Source organism: Melozone crissalis, unplaced genomic scaffold (genome assembly GCF_028551555.1).
Source record: "Melozone crissalis strain CALT ecotype California unplaced genomic scaffold, PUWL_Pcris_2 ptg000034l_1, whole genome shotgun sequence".
In the NCBI taxonomy this organism is placed as follows: Eukaryota; Metazoa; Chordata; class Aves; order Passeriformes; family Passerellidae; genus Melozone; species Melozone crissalis.
In genome coordinates this window covers 17,865,295-17,887,736 of record NW_026535812.1, presented here as the reverse complement: position 1 = coordinate 17,887,736, position 22,442 = coordinate 17,865,295, and the positions used below count along the sequence as shown (strand labels likewise).

The 22,442-nt window shown below is 42.9% G+C and overlaps 1 protein-coding gene across 1 annotated transcript; it reads left to right on the top strand.

The window, feature by feature from the left end:
• The first annotated feature begins 832 nt into the window (after positions 1-832).
• On the top strand, positions 833-18,080 carry SENP5 (SUMO specific peptidase 5). The gene is made up of 9 exons (XM_054282459.1): positions 833-1,874; positions 4,952-5,057; positions 5,207-5,354; positions 5,974-6,021; positions 7,927-8,004; positions 11,309-11,446; positions 13,109-13,192; positions 14,578-14,628; positions 14,719-18,080. The coding sequence occupies exons 1-9, from the start codon at positions 923-925 to the stop codon at positions 14,827-14,829; spliced, it is 1,716 nt and encodes a 571-aa protein (XP_054138434.1). The 5' UTR covers positions 833-922; the 3' UTR covers positions 14,830-18,080.
• Positions 18,081-22,442: the final 4,362 nt, after the last annotated feature.

Below are 22,442 nucleotides of genomic sequence, written 5' to 3'. Positions count from 1 at the left end.
GTTTCACCTTAGGCTAGAGAGTAATGAATTACATGTGGGGAGCATGGGATGGCTGGGAATGACCTGTTTATTGCTCTACCTCTAGGGAAGGTAAATGAACAAAGCCTGTTTACACACCGAACCATTGCAACTATTACTTGTTTTTCCTTTTGGTGGAAGTGAAAATGTCTTCGGGAATGTGGGGTTGTGAATGGAGGAGGAGTGGAATTTTAGATAGGCATGTGGCCTGAGGGATGTGCCTTAGTGTTTTGCTATTATGTTACAGTCCAGATAACTCTGAATTAATTTCCCTTATTCTTTCAGTTATTTTTGAAGATAATAATGCAGCAGAAAAATGAAAAGCCATAGAAGACCTTTGCTTTGGCAAAGAAGTCAGCTGTTGGCCCAGTCTGGAAGATGGACCACTGTTTCTGGAAAGCCTGGGAAATACTGCTTCAAAAAGCAAGTTTTCCTAACTTAGAAGAAAAGACAGAGTGCCCAGCTATTTGTGAGTTTAAATCACAACAAACTGTACAGAATACTGCAGTGCAGAAGGAAGACACTTGAGCTCCAAAGCAGGTGGGCTCCTGATGCGCTTCTAAATGCAGAAACCTGTCCAAAACCTACTGTTGAATTATACAACTTTCCTTACAAAACTACTGAGAGCAAAAAGATCCTGTCCCTATCACGAAGCTGAAAGCTCGTCTGTAGAAGCAGTAAGGAAACTCAACAATGAATCCTTTCAGAGTGAAGATCCCTTGAATGAAGAATTTGAAACTGTTGCTGTTCTCAATAGCATCTCTGGCCATATCCATTATGTCTCATGTGGCTCGCTGGAAGGTGCTGCCTTACCTGTAAAGAAAGGTGGTTTTGTATATAGTGTGGAGAGCAATAATGATGAGGGCAACACAGTCCTGATAGTTTTAAACAACTATAAAAGGAAATGCTGTTGCAAAGGGAGTGGAATGGAACTTGTGGCCCCTTGGCAGTTCTAAAGAGGTCCAAATTTAACCATCATACTGTAAAAAAGAGATTTTTATTTATGATGCATAAGAAACTTTCTATGGTTAGGTTTCGGTATAGAATCATAAAATTCCCGAAACTTCGAGCAAGAGGCAAGACTTGCAAATTAAGAAAAATCAGGCGAAGGTGGGTGCAGAAAGTTACAAGGGACCATCAGGAAACGCTTCAGCGGGATTTTGAAGGTGGATTGTGTAATTTGTTTTCCTCCTGGAAATCTAGAAGTAAGCGTCTTTGGAAGCGGTACAGCTTGTCAGATATGAACAATAACACACCCAAATCTGTCGGAGCGGAGAATGAGATCTGTGCACCTGAGATCTGCCACACGCAGGATGTGTCTGCTGAGCCGTGTTCCGAGGGTCCAGAATCCCGAGGGCACGGTGCCAGTGTGGATGCTGTCCCACCAGAACTGCATGTTAGAGCTTCTCCAGAGGCAGAAACCTTGCACCAGGTGGAGACCAATGGGGCTCTTGCAGAGGATCATTGCTCTGACATTGTCGTCTCCGTGGCAGGAAAAGAACTCGCTGTTTCAGATCAAGATGGTGCAGAATCCAAGGAGGTTGTGGGTGTAGATGGAATGACACTGTTGCAATCCTCCTTGCAGGATTCTGATGTCAGTGATAATTTTGCAAATGGACCTTCATCCATGGAGCTGACACAGAATGTGGACAGCTCTAGCCAGATGGAAGTAGAAGGCTCCTTAAACTTGGACATTTTTAGTTCAAAATTACTAGATCATCCTTACAGTAAAAGTCCTCTGGAGGAGCCTTCACCAGAAAGCACAGGACTGAAATCAGGAACTCGGAAGGGAGGCAAAAGGAACAGTCAGAAAACTTCTCGGGTGGCTGATGAGCAGCTGGCAACGTGGCTTTGTGGTATACCTTTAAATATCTTAGGGATCCAGGAGTTCCTGGAAACTGCTGCTTGTATTGTGGAGTTTACATATTGTGTTAATTCCTTTACGAAATGGTTCCTTACTCTGAATTGTAAAGGTCACTTAGCATAACATTTGATTAAATGAGGCTGCAAAGAGGAGAGCTGCATGAAAGAGGGACAAATGAATGTTTATCTGACAAGCTATTTTAAGATTATTTTGTTTTAGAGAGTACAATGTAGTTTAATTGGAATCTGCAGGAAATTTGTTGATAGAAATTTTAAATGTCTTATCATGTGGAATCAAAAGGTTCAGGTTTTTAACTGGTTGACAATTGTTATTCTTAATTTGGTTTTTGAAAATCCTAGGTATTCTAATGCTTCCTTCTGCCCTTATACTCTCTACTCTTGCTCACTAAATCACTTAAACTTGGGGTTTAATAGCCAAATACTGTTCATTGTCCCTTAGTTTTCTCTCCAATTGTTCATAGAGTAAGCTTAATGAATCCTGTGAGACAATATTTTTTTAAAAGACTGGTCTTAGCAAAGGTTCTGCAAAAAGTCTTTGGGGTTTTTTTGTGCTATGCTGAGCATGCAGTATTTGATAGTCACTCTAAAGAGAAGCATGATAAAAATAGTAATTGGTGTCTTATTTATGTGTAGCAGCTTTTTACATACAGAGTAAGGAGCAGTAAGCTAACACGTTGTGCCATCTTGTATCATCAGTGTAACTTCAGAGATGTTCTGATATCTTCCTTTGGAGAAATTGGCTTTTTAGAGTCCCATAAACTGTAAGCTGGTGTCAATGAGTGTTAAAGGAATTGTTTGAAGTTTGACATGCTCTGATTTTTCTGTCTACTTGCTTGTCCTTCAATTTTGCAATTGATTTCTCTAAAGCAAAATGTGAAGGACACAGTGAACCTCAAGAAAGGAGTTAGTTCTCCACATCCATATCTGTAAGTCAGTGTGGGATATGTACCTCTGTGACTGGCTTTATGTGATCCAGCAAGGACCAGATGCTGTGTGAGAAATGGAGAGAAACCCTGGTAACCCAGTGAAGAGATCCCTTCTGCAATGGAGTTTTCAAGTTTGTTCATCAGAAAAAGAGATGTAGTCCTTCTATAACAGGCAAGGAGCCAAGGTTGTATCAGGGTGGCAAAGGTTAACGTTTTGTGGTCTGACAGCATAGTACTTCTGAGTTTTCTCAGCTGAAAAGCTGTAAAGAATTGTAGTTGTAGGAGTTCTTGTGTGTTTGGGAATGTTGTTAATAATTAACTGCACCTAAAAGATAGCGCTGACCTGGCAGGAGTTCCTGGGGTAGAAACGTGAAGGAGGTGCAAGTGTTGAGCTGCTCTTGGGTTTTGAATTTCTCTGCAGCAGCTGAACTCAGACGTTAATGGGCTGCCATGCTTAGTGCATTCAGAAGTGCTATTAGGTATCAAACAGCCCCATGGTAAATCCTGTTCATGATGGGTATCTGATTTTGCCCTGGGGCTGAACTTTGTATTCTTTTCCTTGAGTTACACCAGCCCAAGTGAGGTCAGTAGCACTGGAGGTCTGCAGCTCTGCTGCTCATAGTTGTAATGACAAGAACAGTCCTTCCTCTGTGCATTAACAGAAAACCTTTAAAATTTTTACATATTAAAACAGAATAAGGTACACTCATAAGCCCCATGCATTGTCTAGCTAGACTTCTAGCCAGAGTGAGGAACATCTCCCCTGTCACAGTGTACTGAGATGTAAGGGATAAAAGTTGTTAGGCAAAAGTGTGGCAGAGTTGCAAGAAGGTTCTTTTCCCATGAAGAATGCTTCATTGTGATTTGATCTTGTCCTTCAATCCTTCCTCCCTTCCTTGTCTCACACTTCTTATTATATCTTCACTGCTATTCTCAGCTCATTTTGTTTTGGGTTTTTTCTTGGTCTCTCTCCTTTGGTTTTTATTTTTACTGCTGTTTTTCTGGCACTTTTTCTGTCCAATGTTTCTCTCATCTTGCTTTTTCCTATCCTGATCTTGAAAGTTTCCAGGAAATGTTCTTAAAGCCTTAGTAAGCACACAATGCCCTATCCAGTGATGCTCTGCCATCACGCCCCAGCCTCAGAAGAGTCCTGGACTTTGGATTAATGCAATTTTCCCAGACTCTGATCTCAGATCCAGCTTTCTGTACACAAAACAAATGTTTTCTGCTGCATCTGAAAATTCATTTTCAGAGAGCTGGACAACTTGGTCTTTTTTCTCTTATTTACTAGCGAGTGTTGAAATCCTGTTCTCCATTCTCTTTCATTCTCAGAGTGGTTTTGGATGCTTGTATGGAATTTTTATCTTCAATGTTCCAGTCTTGTGTTTGAGAAAGAAAAACATCTATTTCCTAAGTTTTTCAATTCTTCCAGCATTCATCTCTTCATTATTTCCAAGTTAATATGTTTTTCTGGTGTGGTTGCTCAGTGTTTTCCTGGGCAATGACAGGCTGACATGGCTGCCTGTGTCACCTTAAATGCCATCCCTGGGATGCAGGGGTAAAGGAGTTAAACTGCTGGGAGTCTGTCTGGTGTCTGTTGTGTTCACTGCGGTGCGGCAGCGGAACTGAGCAGGCTGCAAACACTGCCAGCCCCAGCTGCCTGCATTTGAGGAGAGTCATTCTGCCTGCCATAAGGACAGGATACTGGCTTTTCAATGAAACCTGTTGCAGGAACTGATGGCTTTTCACGTTGCAATAAAATGATTTAAAATGCTAATTGAAGCAGGGAAGGGGATGGATTCTTCTCTAGCACTGGTATAATTAGTTTGTTGTAGATATGTATGTGTATGGCAAGAAGAGGGGGTGATCTTTTCCTGTGAAGCTGAGTGATCAGATTCATGCTTTTTTATTTTTGTCCTCCTTCCCCTACCCCCGCTTTTATTTTATGTTGCCAATTTGAGCTTAAGTTTTCTTAAATAGGTACTTGTCATGTGTGGTGCTGCATGTTGGCTGGGTGCAGAATGACTGCTTATTGTACCTGTAAGAACTGAAAGCTTTATTGGATTGGTGAACTCAGAAGCTTTTTATATGTTTGCACTTTAATTTTTCTGGTATATTTAAAGGATTCCTAGATGAAGTTATGAAGAAATATGGCAGTTTAGTACCACTCTGTGAAAAAGATGTCATGGGAAGATTAAAAGAAGTCTTTAATGAAGATTTCTCCCATAGGTGTGTAGCAGTATCACATTGTACACCTGGTAAAGAACAAAAATCACTTGCATTGCTACTGCATGATCTTCATCTAACAACTAGGAGAACAGAATCCATTTTACATCACCTTGACTTAATTTTTTTCTACCTTTTCAATCCTCTTTTAGAAAACCTTTTATCACCAGGGAAATCATGAAATATCGAGAAAAACATCCAAAAACCTCCACTTGCAATTTCCGGGTCTTCTATAATAAGCACATGCTAGATATGGATGATTTGGCTACACTGGAAGGCCAGAACTGGCTGAATGACCAGGTCAGAGATGCTTGGTGTTTATATGTTTCCCTAACCCTTTTTAGCCCATTTATGTTAGAATACCAGTTGTACACCTTCTGCTGACATTACACGTGGGCTACCCTTACTTTTCACTTCACAAGTAAGAGGAGTGGTGGGCAGCTTTTACAGTGGCAGGTGCTGTAAGTCTGGAAGCTGGGAGGTGTCACAATTACACTGTTTCCTTTTGAACAAATGATGTTGGACTATTTTGATAAAATAGTGGCTACTCATAGAGGTTTTAGTAACTTTCCCCATCCCAAGCTTGGGCAGATTGCAAGAATGACAGAGTGAAACAGCAAACTGTGGCCCATAGCCAAGAAAACAGGGAGGCTGCAGAGCCCAGGGCATGCACCAGTAGATTTAAATTGAATTAAACTGCATTTAAGATTGAGGCAGACTTCAAGCAGCAAGTTACAGTCCCTCTCCAGGATGACCACTATTAGTTGCAGAGTGCTTGTCCTGCAGACAATTTGGCTCTTAAGTCTCCTCTCCATATTGCTGATTTAAGTGGGTAGGGGTCTGTGTTGTATGGGCACTTGTGAATTTGGGTCTTTAAAGATTGTGATGTATGTATTTAACTATTTACTGACTCTTCCAGATAATTAACATGTATGGTGAACTGGTAATGGATGCGGTCCCTGAAAAGGTGAGGGGGTTTTATTGTTACACAAATGTACCTAATGAGAGATGGAGAGGGGAGGGTGAAACTTTGCACACTTCAGGTATAGAATCAGGATTCAACTCAACCATGGCCAACAAATTATAGTGGAACAAGTGGTTCCATTATAATTTTTTGCTATGTGCTGCTCAGATTTTCTACCTTTCCTTTTCCCTTTTCAGTGCTGTTGCTCCTGTTTCAGGAACTGACAGCCTTAGCCCTGCAGGTGCTCTCTGTGGTAGCCTGATGTCAGTGATGTACCTGTGGAAGACACGTGCCCCGTTTTGGCCCATCCCACTCTCCTTACTTCCCTGGAGGTTTCTTTTCCCAGCTTATCAGCTTCTAAAGTGCTGTATTCATGCCTTTGCTCAGCAGCCTAGTGTTTCAGCTGAAATTTCTGATGAAGATGGATTTCTGCTGAGATGACAAACCATGAGTGCTAGCATCTGAACCATGCACACGTGCTGCTTGCACTCACCCTCCCGCCCACCTCGTAGCTGTGTGGGCTGTAACAGCTCAAGCTGTGTCAGCTGCCTGCCTGGCGAATGTGAATTTCTGTGGAGCTGCTTGGTTCCTTGGCAGTATTGACTCTGCAGGACTCTTGTTTTGTGCATCCTCCTCAGAATGCTTACAGCTTTGCAACTGCAGTGCCTGGCTGTTGGTGGCAATTGGGAGAAAGAAAGCGAAAAAAAGTGATCAAGATAACAACCCCCCCCATTTTGTGACTAAATTTGCAGCAGTGACAATTATAAGAACCCATCTGTTTAGGGACAGAACAGTTTTCAGGTGAGACCACAAAGAAAGAACCAAACAAAGCAATTTTTCAATGAGCTCTGCACAATGTAACTCTTAAAATCTTCAAGCTCTGAAGGAAGAGCGTTGTTGCTTTGATGGGAGGTGATGGTGATTCTTCATTAGTATTCTCCATATTTCCTGTGTGCTAGGCTAGGGGTATTGGAGATTGTATCTGTTTGCTTGTGTCTGCTTTTTCTTCCTAGTGCATAATTGAAATCCTCATGGGAGATTTTGTGCTGGTACCTCAGAATGTGGTTTTGAAGTCTGTTGGCATAGCTAATGGCTATTAGACTGTGTTCTCAGATGCTGAATTTTCTAACTTTTTTTTCAAGTAACAGCTCAAGCCTCCTACCACCTCTACACTAGCAGAATTATTAAAAACAGATGTTGCAGATTTCTATTTGTATTAATCTGTTAGTATAATTGCAAGAAGCGAAGCACAGGGAATAATAGTGTGAACTTGGAGCTAATTTTTTTTTTTTTTGCATAAGCCTACATTTTTTTTGTCATAAATGTTGATTTTCACTTTCCAAATGGATCAGTCATATCTTAAAAATACTTCTCAATAGCAGAATATTGTTCATGTCATAAGAGTTGAATGCCAAAGACAATGTTGTTGGACTAAATCTCATAACTGTTTTGATCAGTTTTCTTTTTCTGAGTCTCAGCTTCCAGCAACTAAAGCCAGAAGTTGCTCCCTTCTCCACCACCCCTGCTTTTCCAGCCTAGTGTTCTCTTCCTTGATCCCTGTAAAGAACAACAAAAACTAACTCCTTGTCCTGGTGTTTTTCTCCCAAGTCTGTCCCCAACAAAAAAATTAAACATGATATGCCTGGAGATACAAAAATGTAAATATAAATGCTGCAGTGGCTCACATGATATATAATAGGGGAATGAGGCTTATTTTATTAGCTTGCTGAAGAACAGTAAGAGTTGAGGCTTGGCAACGCCTCTGTTTGTCCCTACTGGGGTTCTGTTTCTAAACCTACATTAAATATTGCCTCATTACAAGTTGTTTTGTATAAATTATCCTGGGGGAAGGGGAATGACTGTGCATGAATATTTCTGTGCTCATTGCTCCTCTCTCTCTCTTTTTAGGTTCATTTCTTTAACAGCTTTTTTCATAGACAGCTCGTAACCAAAGGATATAATGGGGTAAAACGATGGACTAAAAAGGTACCTTTAACATGCTGTCATCAGTGCTGGGCTTCTGCTGGGCTGGGCTCAGTCACTGACTTGAAGCTGAGTTAAGTGTGTTATTTGTAAGGGATGGGTTAGCAGAGGAGCTGTACAAAGTGGGAAGGGCTTGATGAAAGTAGTAGTGTGGCACTATTCAAGTTAGTACGGGTGTGTTGTACTTGGAATGGCTAAATCTTCAGTGGGAGGTTATCTCTTTGTGTATGTTCATGCAAGTTGTTAATTTAACTGCAAGAAATGTCTCTTACTGCTCCTGACAGTGCCAGGTACACTAATCTACAGGAGAGCAGACTTAATTCTGCTTCCTCCTTTTATCTCAGCCTGGTATTCTTTGACAAAATCAAATTGTTACTCCAAGTAATGCATACCAGGTACTAGAAAGCAAAAAAGAGACCCATGGTTAATAAGCCAGACTGTTGTTCTCTTGACAAGAACAGAATTCACCTTGCTTTCCAGAACCCACACCAGATCATGGGTGTGATATTTTCAGGGATAGCTAATGCAAAAAGAAATACTCTCTTTTTTTCTAGGAACATTTGTCCTTTCTAATATGGGAGATGAGGCAAGACTAATCAAAGGCCATGTTTGAATGTATGATCTTTCTGCAGAAGTACTTAAATAGCACACATCTGTGAAGTGCTAGAGATGAACTCATTATCCAAATATAAAATCTATTCATATAATTTATTAAAAATCTCTTTAAAGAGAGATGGAATATCGGTGCTTAATATTCCCACATATTATTTTTTAAACATTCCTTTTCTCCAGCAACCCAAGTTTTGTAAAAACTCCTGAAATTAAGGTAGATTCTGGAAGCAGGATCTGTATTGTTGTTGCTGCTGAGAGGTACCTGATGAGACAGGACAATTTTTAGATATTTACACATAAATTCCTAAAGAATGTCTCAAGCAAGAATGAGAACTAAGCAGTTTCTATGGGAAGGATTTTGTAGACTCCTTCATCCTGCAATGTGCAATTAAGGGGAATTTGTTTCTGCTCTTGAAACACACCAGAGTATAGCACCATGTTTTGTGAACGTTCTCTCCTGGGATACAGGATATCCTGTGCTGGCTCTGGCTGCAGTGGTTTCAGAGCCCCTGTTAGTGTCTGTCCCTTCTGATCACCCATCACACTGGCACTCCTGATTCACTGTCATGACTCAGAGCTGACTCTGCTCTCATGGTGAGTGAATCTGGGTTGCCACCCCTCTTGCTGTACATCAGTTTGTAACTAAAGACAAACTTTTGGCTGCCTGTTTCTGCTCTTCTGCTGCAGGATTGCACACCTGCAGTAATCCCACAGCTAGGGCCACATGAGGTCCCTTGAGTTTTGTGTGGCTCTGCTGTTGCTGGACATCACAGAAGATGGAGTTCATTTCTCCTACTCCAGTTTTCCTTTGTGGTCTCAGCTTGCTGCTGGCTGACATCCCTGTGCTTCTCTCCAGGATGATGGATTGGTGTGTAGTGAATGTGCTGTAATCCAGTCAGGAAGCAGTTTCTGCAGGTGGGAGCAGGGTCGATGCTTGTCACAATCAAAGGACTGTTGTGAGCCAGGCTCAGCTGATAACTGCTGTGAATGCCCACACCTTTTTGTCTCTTCGACTTCCCATTGTTACTCAAGAAATAGACTTTTCTTTCCTACAAAAGACCTGCCCTTGCCAGTAGTGTTGCAATTATGTACAGTTCAAATTGCACAGTGCTAAAAAAAACAGGAAAAAAAGCTTAGAAATCTTCCCACAGGATGAGTTCATTTAGTTCAGGATTCTATTTTTGCTTATTTTCTGGACTGTGCCACCAAAACCCCAGTAATTAGACACTTCTTTCAAGAGGAGCTAGGAGAAGGAAGACCATGAAAGGCCCTGGCTTGGCTGGCTTCCAAAAGCATAAGGGCTCATCTGCCATACAGACACGGGGAGGGGGTTGTTACATCTGATCTATTTGTTCTGTACTTCAAGACCTTTTCCCTTGTTTGCTTGCCTGAGACCACAGTACATCTGCTACAAAGCCAGCTTTGAGAAAGGATGAATCTGCTCTACCTTCTTGCCCTCCTTTCCTCTGTTCACCAAAGTATCCTGCACTCCTCTGCTTTCCTCTGGCAAGTCCCAGAGCCTGTGTTGGTGCAGAAGAGGCCAAACTACAAACTTGTTGGTTTTGTGGGGTGTTTTTAATTACAGCCTCTTCATAGAATCCTGGAATGGTTTGGGTTGGAAGAGACCTTGCAGATCATCCAGTTCTGCCCCTCTGCCATGGGCAGGGACACCTTCCACTATCCCAGGTTGCTCCAAGCCCCATTCAGCCCCTGCCCCACTTGCAGGGATGGGGCAGCCACAGCTTCTCTGGGCAACCTGTGCCGATGTCTCACCGCCCTCACAGGGAAGAATTTCTTTCTTTCATCTAATCTGAACCTGTCCTCTGTCAGTTTAAAGCCATTCCCTCTTGTCCTGTCACTCCATGCCCTTGTCCAGAGTCCATCTTCAGCTTTGTTGTAGTCCTTTAGGTACTAGAAGGTGCTATAAAGTCTCTGCGGAGCCTTCTCCAGACTGGACAGCCAAAACTCCCTCAGTCTGTCTTCATAGCAGAGGTACCCCAGGCCTCTGAACATCTTTTTGGCTTCATCTGGACCTGATCCAAAAGGTCCACCTCCTTCTTACGGACGGGGCCTCAGAGCTGGACACAGCACTTTGGGTGTGGTCTCCTGTGAGAGCAGTAGAAGGGCACAATCTCCTCCCTGACCTGCTGGCCTCACTGCTTGTGATGCAGCCCTGCCTGCAGTTGGCTTTCTGGGCTGTGAATGGGCTGTGAATGCACAGTGCTACCTTGTGTTGAGCTTCTCATCAACAGCCCCAAAGTCTGTCACTTACTCGTTTCTATCAGCAGCTCTGATAGAATTGAGTGGTGCTCACACTGGACAAGTGTCATTACTGAAGAGATGAAGAGCTAACCTAAACTGAGGCTCAGTTGTATTGCCATCATTACCTAAGAAATCCCACTTCAACACAGATGTTGCAGTGCAGCATGAGCAGGATTTTGTCACAAATACAGAAGTGATTAATTCTGACACTGTACAAGGTTCCTCAGCCACTTTCTGGACTGTAACTGTATTTTTGTGCCTGCTAATAAGTTGTGTATTAGGTAAACGTGAAGAATGTGATGATCAAGTGGAGGGGGCAAAATAAGATTTCAGTTATGGAGTGGCAGAAAGGAAACTTGAATACAATTAGTGTCTGGCTGTGCTGTATTCTGCATGTGGAACTCTCTGTAATAAATGTTGTTCTTTTTGCCAGGTGGACTTGTTTAAGAAGACTCTCTTGTTAATTCCTATTCACCTGGAAGTCCACTGGTCCCTCATTACTGTGAACATCCCCAGTCGAATTATTTCATTTTATGATTCCCAAGGCATTCATTTTAAGTTTTGTGTAGAGGTAAGAGTGACAGCTGTGTCTGCAAAGTCTGAACTGTTTTCTTAAAGGAAACACTCCCCCTTTGTTTTTGTTCAGCCATAAACTTTAAATGTGGTGTGTCTGTCATTGTCTTGCTGTGTATGAAATGAGAATCATCCTGTCCTGCTGAGGAGTCTGAAGCACAGGGCTCGAGGGTCACACCAGAGCTGGGAGCTGAGGTCAGACTGCCTATTGCCCAATTAGCCTGACCGTGTAATCAGCACAGCTTTGGTGACTCTGACTTGGCACTCCCACAAAAAGCAGGAGCTCAAAGCCCGGTGCCATGGGGAAGCAGAAGAACCCCAAGGAGAGTGAGGGCACTTCTTTCATCTGTTAAGGGGCTTGTGTTTAGGATAAATGATAAATTGTGCTCCTTTAGAGGATAGGTTGCCTGGGTGAGAGCACAGGACTGAAGATGCTGTAGTGTTGCCCAGTGGGGTTTATGTGTTACTGTGCTGTTAACAGTGTGTTGCCTTTTTCCTTGTCCTGCATTGAAACGGGGTGTTTGCCTCTGGTTAGAACCCAGCAACCTTTCAGGGCTGCAACCTGAACACTGGAGTTAAATTATCAGTCTTCCTGATAAAGAACAGCCAGGAAATTTTTGCTGGGCTTAGCAAATTGTAATGACCCTCTTATAAAAGCTAATTTTGTCAACTTAATTGCTTGCTTGATGCAGCAGCCCTCTACTTTTAACTGTGTGTAGTTGTTGGCTTACAGAAGAGTAGTAATTATTGTACCCAGGAGAGTTCCCAGCCAGGACTTCTGAATGAAGATAGTATGCCTGCTGGCATTTGCTGAGGATGAAGCTAATGTTTGTCCTGGGAGCAAGAGATCTCATGCTCTCTAGCTTGTGAACGTGCAGCATGAACCAGCCATCAGCCCTGAGGTCTCTCCTGCAGCCTTGCAACCTGATCTCTCCCATCCCATTCCAGGCAAGGCATTTCCACCTGAATGTCTCACAGACATGAGGCAATTTTATTTCTGCCTGTTCTAGGGGTAGGAGGGGAGCAATACCCCAAAATTCACTGTGATCCACACGCTAAGGTGAATATTTGTGTGCTGCAGTGTTTAAATTGTGCTGTAAATTCCCAGCCTGTTTACAGAGAAGTAGGATTTGCTTAACCCAAGACCATAGTCTCATTTATCTTGCTTCCTTCTCTTCGCTTGTGTCAGCCTATTTTTTTTCCCCTGTATGTCACTAAAACTCTCCCTGGAGCTTTGTTGATTAGCTGCAGAACTGGAGCGTTTTGTATTGAGATTCCAGCAGGAAAATGCGGCCGTATTGAACGTAAGGGCCTTGGTGTCAGCCAGGAGAGAACACATGCCAGGCTGCTCTGTTTTTCTGTGCATGTCTGGGAGCACTCTGACCTTGTGCCTGGGTGCCACAGCTAGTCTGGAATGAAGGAGAGCAGTGTACAGCATGGCTGAGGGGTGTTAGAGCTCCCCTTGATAGACTAAAATGAGCCTTGATGGTAGAAGGCACAGTACCCACCAGAGTTCATTTCTTTACCTCTAGATTTTAGCTCCACTCCTAATGCTCCACTGAAAATTGTCCTCATTGTCAAAAGGATGCCAACCAAGCAGTCAGTGTTTCTCTCCTGTTCTTTAGTGGGTGAATAATGTTGCTTTTTTCCTTCTTTAAAGAACATTCGAAAGTATTTGCTGACTGAAGCAAAAGAGAAGAATCGCCCCGAGTTCCTTCAGGGTTGGCAGACTGCTGTGACAAAGGTAAATGACAGCACTTTGAGCCCTGGGGTTTGACTTTGTGGGAGATTTCATGGAGCTGCTTCTAAATTCATATATTTGTACAAGTACTAAATGGGTTTATGCTGCCCACAGGGAGGGTACTGGGAGAGATGCAGGTAGTTACACACTGAAATTCCAGCTCTGTTGGTCATTCAACTCCCACCAGGGCTTTAGCACTTTCTGCAAGTGGCTTGGTGATCTGAACAATTAAATGTGTGCACAGCAAAACCTGCAGCTGGTGTCCATATTGACACAAGGTCAAGGACTGACTGATCTGGACACTCAGCTGCCTCCCTTCTCCTGAAAGGGCTGTTCTGAATGGATGGGCTTTGCTGAGGGAGAGAGCAGGCTGATGTTGCTACTGCTGATATTTTATGTTTGCTATGGATAGAGGGCTTTGGTCTCCAGGGCTGTTTGTGGCACACTGCGTTTGATCACAAGTAAACAAAGTCTGGCAACAATAAAAGGGAATAACTTGTGTGTAGTGTAAATGAGGGAATATGTAATTTGCGTAGCCATCCCATAATGGCTCCAAAGATATAAAACAGGTCATTGCACACCAGACATACTTCCAACAGCTCCCTCCTTGCACAGATTTATTTTTAGATGCTGATACAATGATAAAATGATTCTTCTCTGCACTCATGCACAACCTGTGCAGTCAGTTCATCCTCCTGCGTTCTGTGAGGCAGAAGATCTGGGAGTTGAGAAAAAACAATTACTTTGCCTTTTCAAGTGCCAGAGACATAATAGCACTAGTGATTGGGACTTTTTAGCTCTGCATATCAAAATTGAGCGTGTTTGAGGAAATAATGAAGGTTGAAAGTTATCATTTGAGACTGCCTTGCTCGGTCCTGTTGCCTAGTGATGAACCATTTGTCATGCTCTCTGAAACCCTTTGGTGTGGCTGGGGGAGGAAAGCCACTGCCGGTAGCATGGATGCTGAGAGTAATCTTCCTCTAGGCCTGTGTGACTTTGCTGATATAGTTTTGCCCTGTGTAAAGTAGATAATGCTGTACAAACATTTATTTAAACTAATTGAGAAGCTGTTCTGTGTAGGTCACTAAAAGAAAATAAACTTGAAAGAAAGACTGTAATTTATTTTCTGTCCTATACTATATATTTTTCTAACTATTAGATGTTATTCTAACAAGGTGTTCAGTGTCACCTTGCAAAGTTTGGGATGAGAACAAGTAATTACAACTCCAGTTTCTGGTGCTGCAGAACAGCTGTCTCTGAGCACAAGACAGCTGATCCTTATGCTGAATCTGCTTTTGGACATTAAGCAGGAGTTAGAGAATGAAAGGATCTAACTAAGTAAAAGGATAAGGATCTGACATGTCTCTGGTTGTTTCTTTTCCTTTCAGTGCATTCCACAACAGAAGAACGACAGTGACTGTGGGGTTTTTGTGCTCCAGGTAAGAGTATTCCTATGTAAAAATCAGTGGCCTATGTTGTTCATGTAGTAAATGTCCTTTTTTTCAACCAAGCCTTTTCCTTTTCCCCAGTACTGCAAGTGCCTCGCCTTAGACCAGCCTTTTCAGTTCTCCCAGGAAGATATGCCCCGAGTGAGAAAAAGGATTTACAAGGAGCTGTGTGAACGCCAGCTAATAGACTAATAAAATGCAGCCAACCTAATTTCTCTGGCATTTCTGACAAGTTGCAGCTGGTGTTTGTGTACTTGAATTTCTGAAAATTTCCATGAATTTTGAGCGATTCTCAGCTGAGTGGTGTTGCCACTGTTGTTACCTCAATCTTTTGCAAAGTTCTTTAACTGGCAGAACATAACAGAGCTGCCATAGACTATTCCTAATGTCAGTTTGGTTCTCTTATGTTCTTTCCTGTATTTAATATTTATTATTTCAGCATGCATATAGGCAAAGCATGCAACTAAACCCATGAAATGGTAGATTTGGGGCACCTTCGAGGTGTAGCTAGAAATGACAAATACAGGTGAATTTGTCTGAAAAAATAAAGATGCATGATATGTTTTCTGATGCAATAATGCTTTGAATGTATCAAAAAAAATCAATGCCATAAAAAGAACAGCTAGAATGTATTTGATAGTTCCATTGTCCCTATTGTGGCTGTGTAATACTGGATACCACATTTTAGGGTGGCTAAACTCATCTACAGCTTTAATTTGTGAAGATCCCTTTTTCAAATAGTCCAAGTTGCTAATAAAGTTTGTTCTGTTAGCATTTCTCTGGCTGTCATTATCAGCCTGTCCCTATAGACAAAAAGCAGTCTTTGCACAAATAGAGCTTCAGCACTTGTCTGTGTAAGAGAAAGTACAGAAGTGTTCAGTCAGTCAGATAGGTGGTAAGTTCCAAGATGCTGCAGAAGTCTCCATGATGTGTGTATTAAAGAGAGCTATAAAGCTAGCCTTGAAGAGTCACAGCCTAGATAGTAAGATAAACTCCTTGACAGTAACTGTTTACATCTCAGATGGCTTTGAGTCATTTCTCAGATCCACGATATGCAGTGAAAATGTACCATTTCTCCCTTCAGCTCTGTCTTCAAAGCTTGTTGTCTTTAACCTCCCATTGGCTTTTGCTTTTGTTCAAATGTAAATGAATTCATTTCTGCTGCATCTGCTGTTTGATTGTGTCGAACATGCCTGGTTTGGTCTGTGTCCAGTAGCACCGATGGGTCTGGCTGGGAGTTGCAGCGCTTGTGGTGGGTGCAGTGCAAACACAGTGGGGTGATGTCACCCTGCTCCAGAGGGGTGGGAGCCCACGAGCCCAGCCCTGTCCTCTGCAGGGTTGTTGTGCTGGGCAGAGGGTGGGTGAGAGCAGTGGGTCTGCTGGGCTTTCACCTTGGGCTGGAAACTGCGATGTGCTCCTTGCTGAAGAGAGCTCCTTCTGCTTGAAGAGATTGTTGTCTGGCACTGCTACACCGGCAAATGTCTTTGCTGTGTTTTTCTGCCAGATACAGGAATGAGCCCAGAGGAAAAGTATTTTCATTGCTAAGCATCATCTGCTGCACAGCTTCACTTTGTGTCCATCCATAGCCCTGGCTTCTGGTGGAGGAAAACCACTTTGACTTCCCTGTCTTGCAAATTAATTCAGACTTGAGCTAAGCCAGGTGCAAATCCCTCCTAGATGACGGGAGGGAGAAGGGAGGGGGTGCCAAGCACAGTCAGGCCAGGAAGTGGAAGCACGTGCACACTGCTGTGCTGGAGAAGGAGTTCCTGCAGCATTCTTGCGTGTTCCCACTTCCCCTTGTTGGCAGCTGGCAAGGGCTGGCTTAATTTAGCGAGATAAGGAAAGCCTTAAGCACTTGGGTTAGATAATTTAAATGAGGAACTTAATGAATCAGAAAGAACCTAAAACCCAGACAGGCAAGATACATCTGCCCACTGTATGGTGCAGAGCACCCCACAGCACATGGTTTATCTGTGTTTTCCTGAGGTGTAACTGACAGGACAGCAGCACCTTCTTGAGGTGGGTGCTTGTGAGCACTGGAGGGTGACTTCCATGAAAACTGGAACTTGGGATGTAGTTCCTCCTGTGGAGTAGCACATACAAGCCAGTGCAGCCATTCTCATCTCTGTGCACTGCTGTCTCATGAATGGTTCCAGTGCTTGTGTGGTGGGACAACTGATCCAGGCCACAGCTAACCCAGAGGACAGTTCTTACCTCAGTATAACCTGCTACTAATTGTGTGTCCCAGTATGAGGGAATACACAGAATTGGGTGGCCAGGGAGAGATGTGGAGGTGGTGCCACTCTGGGTGCATGAAAGTGAGGCTTTATTTTCAAGTAAGACTCCTGGCAGAAAGGGAGTGGAACAAAAAGAACTGCATGAGCAAATTGCTTTTACTTTCAGAACTTGAGCAATTTGGTAAGGAAGCTTGAAAAGTGTCCTGTGAGACTACCAGCCTGGGAGGCTCAATGCCTCAAAAAAAGACCCTTATTTTTTTGTGCAAGTTTCCTTGTTGGTGGATATATTTCATTGCATGGGAATGTGCTGGAACACCGCACTACAGACAGTTGTTTCCTAAGGCTTGGTGCCTACTGTTGGTTGGTAGGCATCCATCTTGTCCTGTGTGAGAGATGGTGAGGAGCCTTCAATCACGATCCCCTTATCAGCCGCATCAGCCAAAGCCCAGGATTTCTGTGAGCTGTGTGTTGAATGTGGGTGCTTTGAAGCAAGTGCATGTGTGTCCCAGATCATTGGAGGGGAGGGGGCTTGCATTTGAATTTGCTGCCTTGTGAACTGGGGAACAGGGTGGGGAAACATGCATGTTGGAAAGTACTTCTTAAGTGCTTTCTTGTCATCTAGAGGTTTCCTGACAAGTGTTCCAGTTGGTTATGGGGCAGCACAGAGGAGTTGCACTTGAGTCTCCAGCTGTGAACACACCAGTGAGGGGCCTCTGGGAAAAAAAAAAAAAGGAGGGGAAATTGAAAACAGATCTAATGTAAGCAAAGTATGTTGGTGCAGTGTTGAAATTAATCACAGGCAGTCGGAATCTCAGGCTCTGTAATGGTGTATCCTGTGAAACTGGACTAATTAACTCCTCCTTGAGAATGTCTTTGATGCCTTAAAGGAGATGGACTTCATAATCTGTAGTCATTTTACTAGTTCTTAAAACATTCAGAACTATGTAGAGTGTTTTTATTATGAGAGGCACATTTATGTGGATGTAGTTATGGCTGTTAGCAATTCCATTAATGTGATCTTCAGATTTTCATAAATCACTCTGAACTGGTTTGGCAGATGCTTAAATTTCACGACTTGTTCCAAAGAGATTGTCTCGCTGTGCTGATTTATACAAATAGTCCCAGAACTGGTGAAGCCTCTGCCTCGTGCGTGACAAATTTCAGCTACCTGAGTTGTAATAAACCTTAAACAGAATTGAAAATGAATTATCAGTTTCCATTTTGTTTGCTTTAATCTAAGTTTTAAATGACTGTGTCCCTGATACAAATCAATAAATGCAGAGTGTGGCCTTGGTTCTGCAAGGTGAGTAGAGAGATGCCTATTGCTGAGCTGCTGGCACTTGCAGAATGGAGGCTGGACCTTTGTGCTGTCTAATATGCAGCTGTTCTGTTCTTACCTGTCTCTCTTGAGTGTGAAGGTGATATTTTGAATGTTTCACATGCACTGATCACCGAGCCAGACAGGCTTGCACAGAGCTGCTGGCTTGTGTTGAATCTCCAGCGTAATGCTTAACCTACTCTCACTCTCTCAGACTTTTGATTGGCGTTATCTACTGTAGCATTTACTCAATTCAACGTGAAAATTTAAACCTTGCAAAGTGCTGCAGAGTTAACTCCACTGAGCAACGACTGTGCACTGTGGGTGTGCTCTTGCATTGAATGAAGCCCATGTTCCTGTGCAGTAATAAAATTGAGTTTTACCATAAACCCTATTTTCTTTCAGTAGTTTGGTTTCATTTTAATTTTAAAAGCAGCCGATGTGATGTTTGAGGGAATGTTTGTAGCAGCTTGTTTTGGGATGTGTTATTAGGAGAAGCCTCTCCAGTTGATTAGTTCAGTAACTCTGAGCTGAACACTAATGATGCTCTCTGTCTCACAGTGATGTAACTTACTGTGGTTTAAGTTCTGACAACATACAAGATTGGGGATGTCACCCATTGCATAAATAAGGGTGGGAATCTTGCATTATACACTTTCTTCTAAGGTGGCATTTAAAAAACACAAATCTGTCAACAGAGCACGTAGGACTTAAATTGCTTTTCTAGATCAAGCTACAGTAATGCCCTTCTTGTATTGCTTTTGGATTTAGCTGTGTAACTATAGAGTTAAATCTTGTCTTTGCTGCATGTTACAAAGCTATACAGCTTGTGAATTTGTGATAATGGTGAGAATGAAGGCTTAGCAAATGTCTCTTTAAGCTATTAATCATGAGACTGGCAACATCATTGTCTTTATTACATTCATAATTTAAAAATCCTATCTTGGAGGAGGAAACATGGATGCTTGTTAAATATATTCTTCAGTGGAAAGTACTAAGAAATCAGATCATTAAAGTACAGAATCATAAGAGACACTAGAGCCTTGCCAGGAACAATAATTACTATTTATATGTAATAGGCACTGGGAGGGAAAAAGATGAGTCTGGTTTGCTTATGCCTGAACTTAATGGGTTTTATGAGTAACCAGCTAGAAGGATTTGGGGATTGAATTTCATTTCAAAGTATGTAATATTACAAACTACAGAGCTAAAAACTGTTGTAAACGGAGTGAAATATCTTGAGAAATCAACTGGTTTGTTTTCTCTCAACACAAGGAAGCAGAACATGTGCGAAGCAGCTCCAGCTCCTGCCTGAAATTCTGATGATTATTCATTCCTGGGTTTAATTTCAGCATTGCTGGTAACTCATCTCCCCTAACCTGGCACATTGAGCTTCCAGACCTTACCTGAGCACTGAGGTTACCTGGGGCTCTTTACAGGCAACTTTGGGAAGTGGCTTTGGGAGAGGGGGAGGGATCAAAAATCCATTGGGGAATCTGTTTGCACCACCTTGTGATAAATGTTTTGTGGGAGGAAGAGCAGGGGAGAAACTGAGCTTTAAAAGAGATGTATTTAACTGGATAATGTGGGTCAGGTCATGTTTATGGTATGTATAGAGCTTGATGCAGACAAGGAGCCATCTTGTTTATGGAAACCTTTGAGACGAGTGGGAGAGAAATGCAGGGAAGAGATGCCTTCTGCAGGGATCATTGCTCTGCACAAATGGACATTCTGTCTTGCTTCAAGCCTGTGCATTTTCCATCAGCTTAAAGCAGGCAGCGACTGCAGCAAAGGAAGAAATTCCCTCTGCAGTGCTCAGCTGAACATCACGTTTCTTTAGGGCAGTTGGGGCTTGACAGCTCCTCCTCAGCATCTCTTGGCAGCTCCAGCCCATTGAAGAGCTGGCAGGCATTGCTGCTCCAGGCAAATACAGGGCTGCTCCAAGGGAGGATGCTCACAAATCCAATCGATTCCAGCTCACCTTGCAGGTCTGGCTTCTTCAGGGTTTCAGGTTTGGGAGGTTGCTGGGTTTTGTTTTGTTTTTAAAGAAGTCTGAAATACAGAGAGTTTTAGGGTAATTCTTCAATTAGTGTGTTCCCTTTTCATTCAGGAAACTTGGCTTAGGAGATCTGCTCTCAGTTTTGCATACTGAAATGCTTCTGTTTCACTATTAATGGGCAGAAAAGAGTCTTCAGGGCCGAATTTTTGGCAGAGTTTTGGATTTTGTTCTCTGGTGAATGGTTCTTCAGGTCAATGGTATTTTCCCTTTAGAACATGAAAATAGCTAAAATATTTTTAAGTCATGAAATGTAATGCCTTGAATTAATGACCACTTAAGATTTTTGTAAACAATTGGTTGTCCCCAGAGGGGATGTCCTAGTCTTTAGAAGGGACTGGGAAGTATTTTGAGGGGATCAGTGCTATTTAGAAAACAGGGAGCAAAAAGGTCCAGCTCCCAAATTCACTCTCTGATCATTTTACCTGAATGAACATCAGAAACAGAGCATTTAAGTTTCGATGCAGTTCTTAGAAGGGCTGTAGCTCATGGCCTTTCCTGGGGCTGTGGGGGTTCCCTGGGTGCAGCCTGAGTCGGATCTTCCCAGGGTACTCTTTGGCCACCAGATGTCACGCAAGGACCACCAGAGCAGCGTGTGCTGCTGAGCTCCAGCTCCCAGCTCATGGGTTGACCAAGCCATGGTGTCTCCTGGTTGCGTGTCGCTGCCACGTCGGTGGTTGTCTTCTCACACGTTCCTCAGCAACGTCTGCACTGCAGTTGCAGAAAGAATGTGTGTGTTAAACCAACCCCCCCACCACCACCTTCCACCCACCCTCAAATCCACTGAAAATCCCTCTGTATCAAACATGTAAGTGTTTGGCTCCAGTGCGATTACTCCAGAGTCCCATCAATTTTACAAATTGGCCGAAACATTTTTTGGTAGAGAAGCCTTGCATACCAGAGGTCTTTAGTCTGATCAAACTGCTGCCCTACCATAGATCATGACTGTTATTTTTATAACTCTGTATTACCGTGGCAAATGCTGGGAGCAGGGAGAAACCACATCAGTAGCAACCTCTGTCTGATTTGTGGTCATATGCTTATAACTTGACATGGTTTTGCAAATAACTAAACAAAACCAGGAATTCTTTTAGGGGGAGAAAAAAACCCCTACCCAAAACTCCACAAAACGGCTGCATCAAATATCTTCTGTGGAGCCTGAATTGCTCACAATTTGCATCTTTTAATGGAAAATGGTTCAGTGCAGGAATGGGAACTGGTTGCCCTCTGTTAGTGAGTTGGGACTGTGCTGTGGCTGTCAACCACTGCCAAACACCGTGACAGCCTCTGGGCCATGCATTTTCTTGAATTTTTATTTAATTGCTGGTGTCTGCTCAGGCTTTATCCTAAATTTAGTAACATTCAGTGCTCACTTTTCTCTGCAATACCTTTATAAATTCCTATATAATCTGATCTCTAATTTTAAAGCCATCTGTCATTTTTGAGCTGTGTATTTTCCAGCTTTAAAAGGTCTTGTTGAAGGAAAATTTAAATTCATGGTCTACTGAAAATGTATTTTTCTTTAAATTATTCATTGGTAAAATGTCTTTGAACTTGTGTTTGTGTAGCTGGTGAGCTGGGGGCAGATGTTGGGATTCCTGGATGGTCCTTGCTCAGATGCCCTATCCAGAGCACTGCTCAACTCATGGCAACAGTGGGATTTGCATCAACCCCTCACCCAGGGACCAATCTTCAGAGAGGTGTCCCCTGTCTGTCACACGCCAGCCTGTTCACTAGGTGGCATTGCTTCCCATTCTAAAAGCTTCTAAATACTTCATTAATTATGCTAATCTCCATGGTGGACAGAAAGTGAACTGCACTGCCATGTCTTCGCCCTTGTGTCCTTTTTTTTGTACTTTGCAGATGGGATTTCTTGGTTTGAGTGACCTGCAGCATCCTCATCCCAGTTGTTGAAGTTCAGTGTCCAGGGAAGGCTTTGGCTTGGCAAACATGAGCGAGCCTGTTGGGAACACTCTGAAGGTGCTGCCCTGGCTGTTGGTCGCCAGCTCTGTGTGCCAAGTCCACCAAAGTCATCATTCTCCTTAAGTTACTGACCTGGATTATTATCCTTAATAAAAATTGTCAGTGTACTTGCTGGAGCAGGGGTGGTGAAGCCTTGCCTGTCCTAGAGTGGGAGTAAAGTGTGCTGATGTGAGAATCCTTTCTGACATCAGACCAACCATGGGGGCAGCAG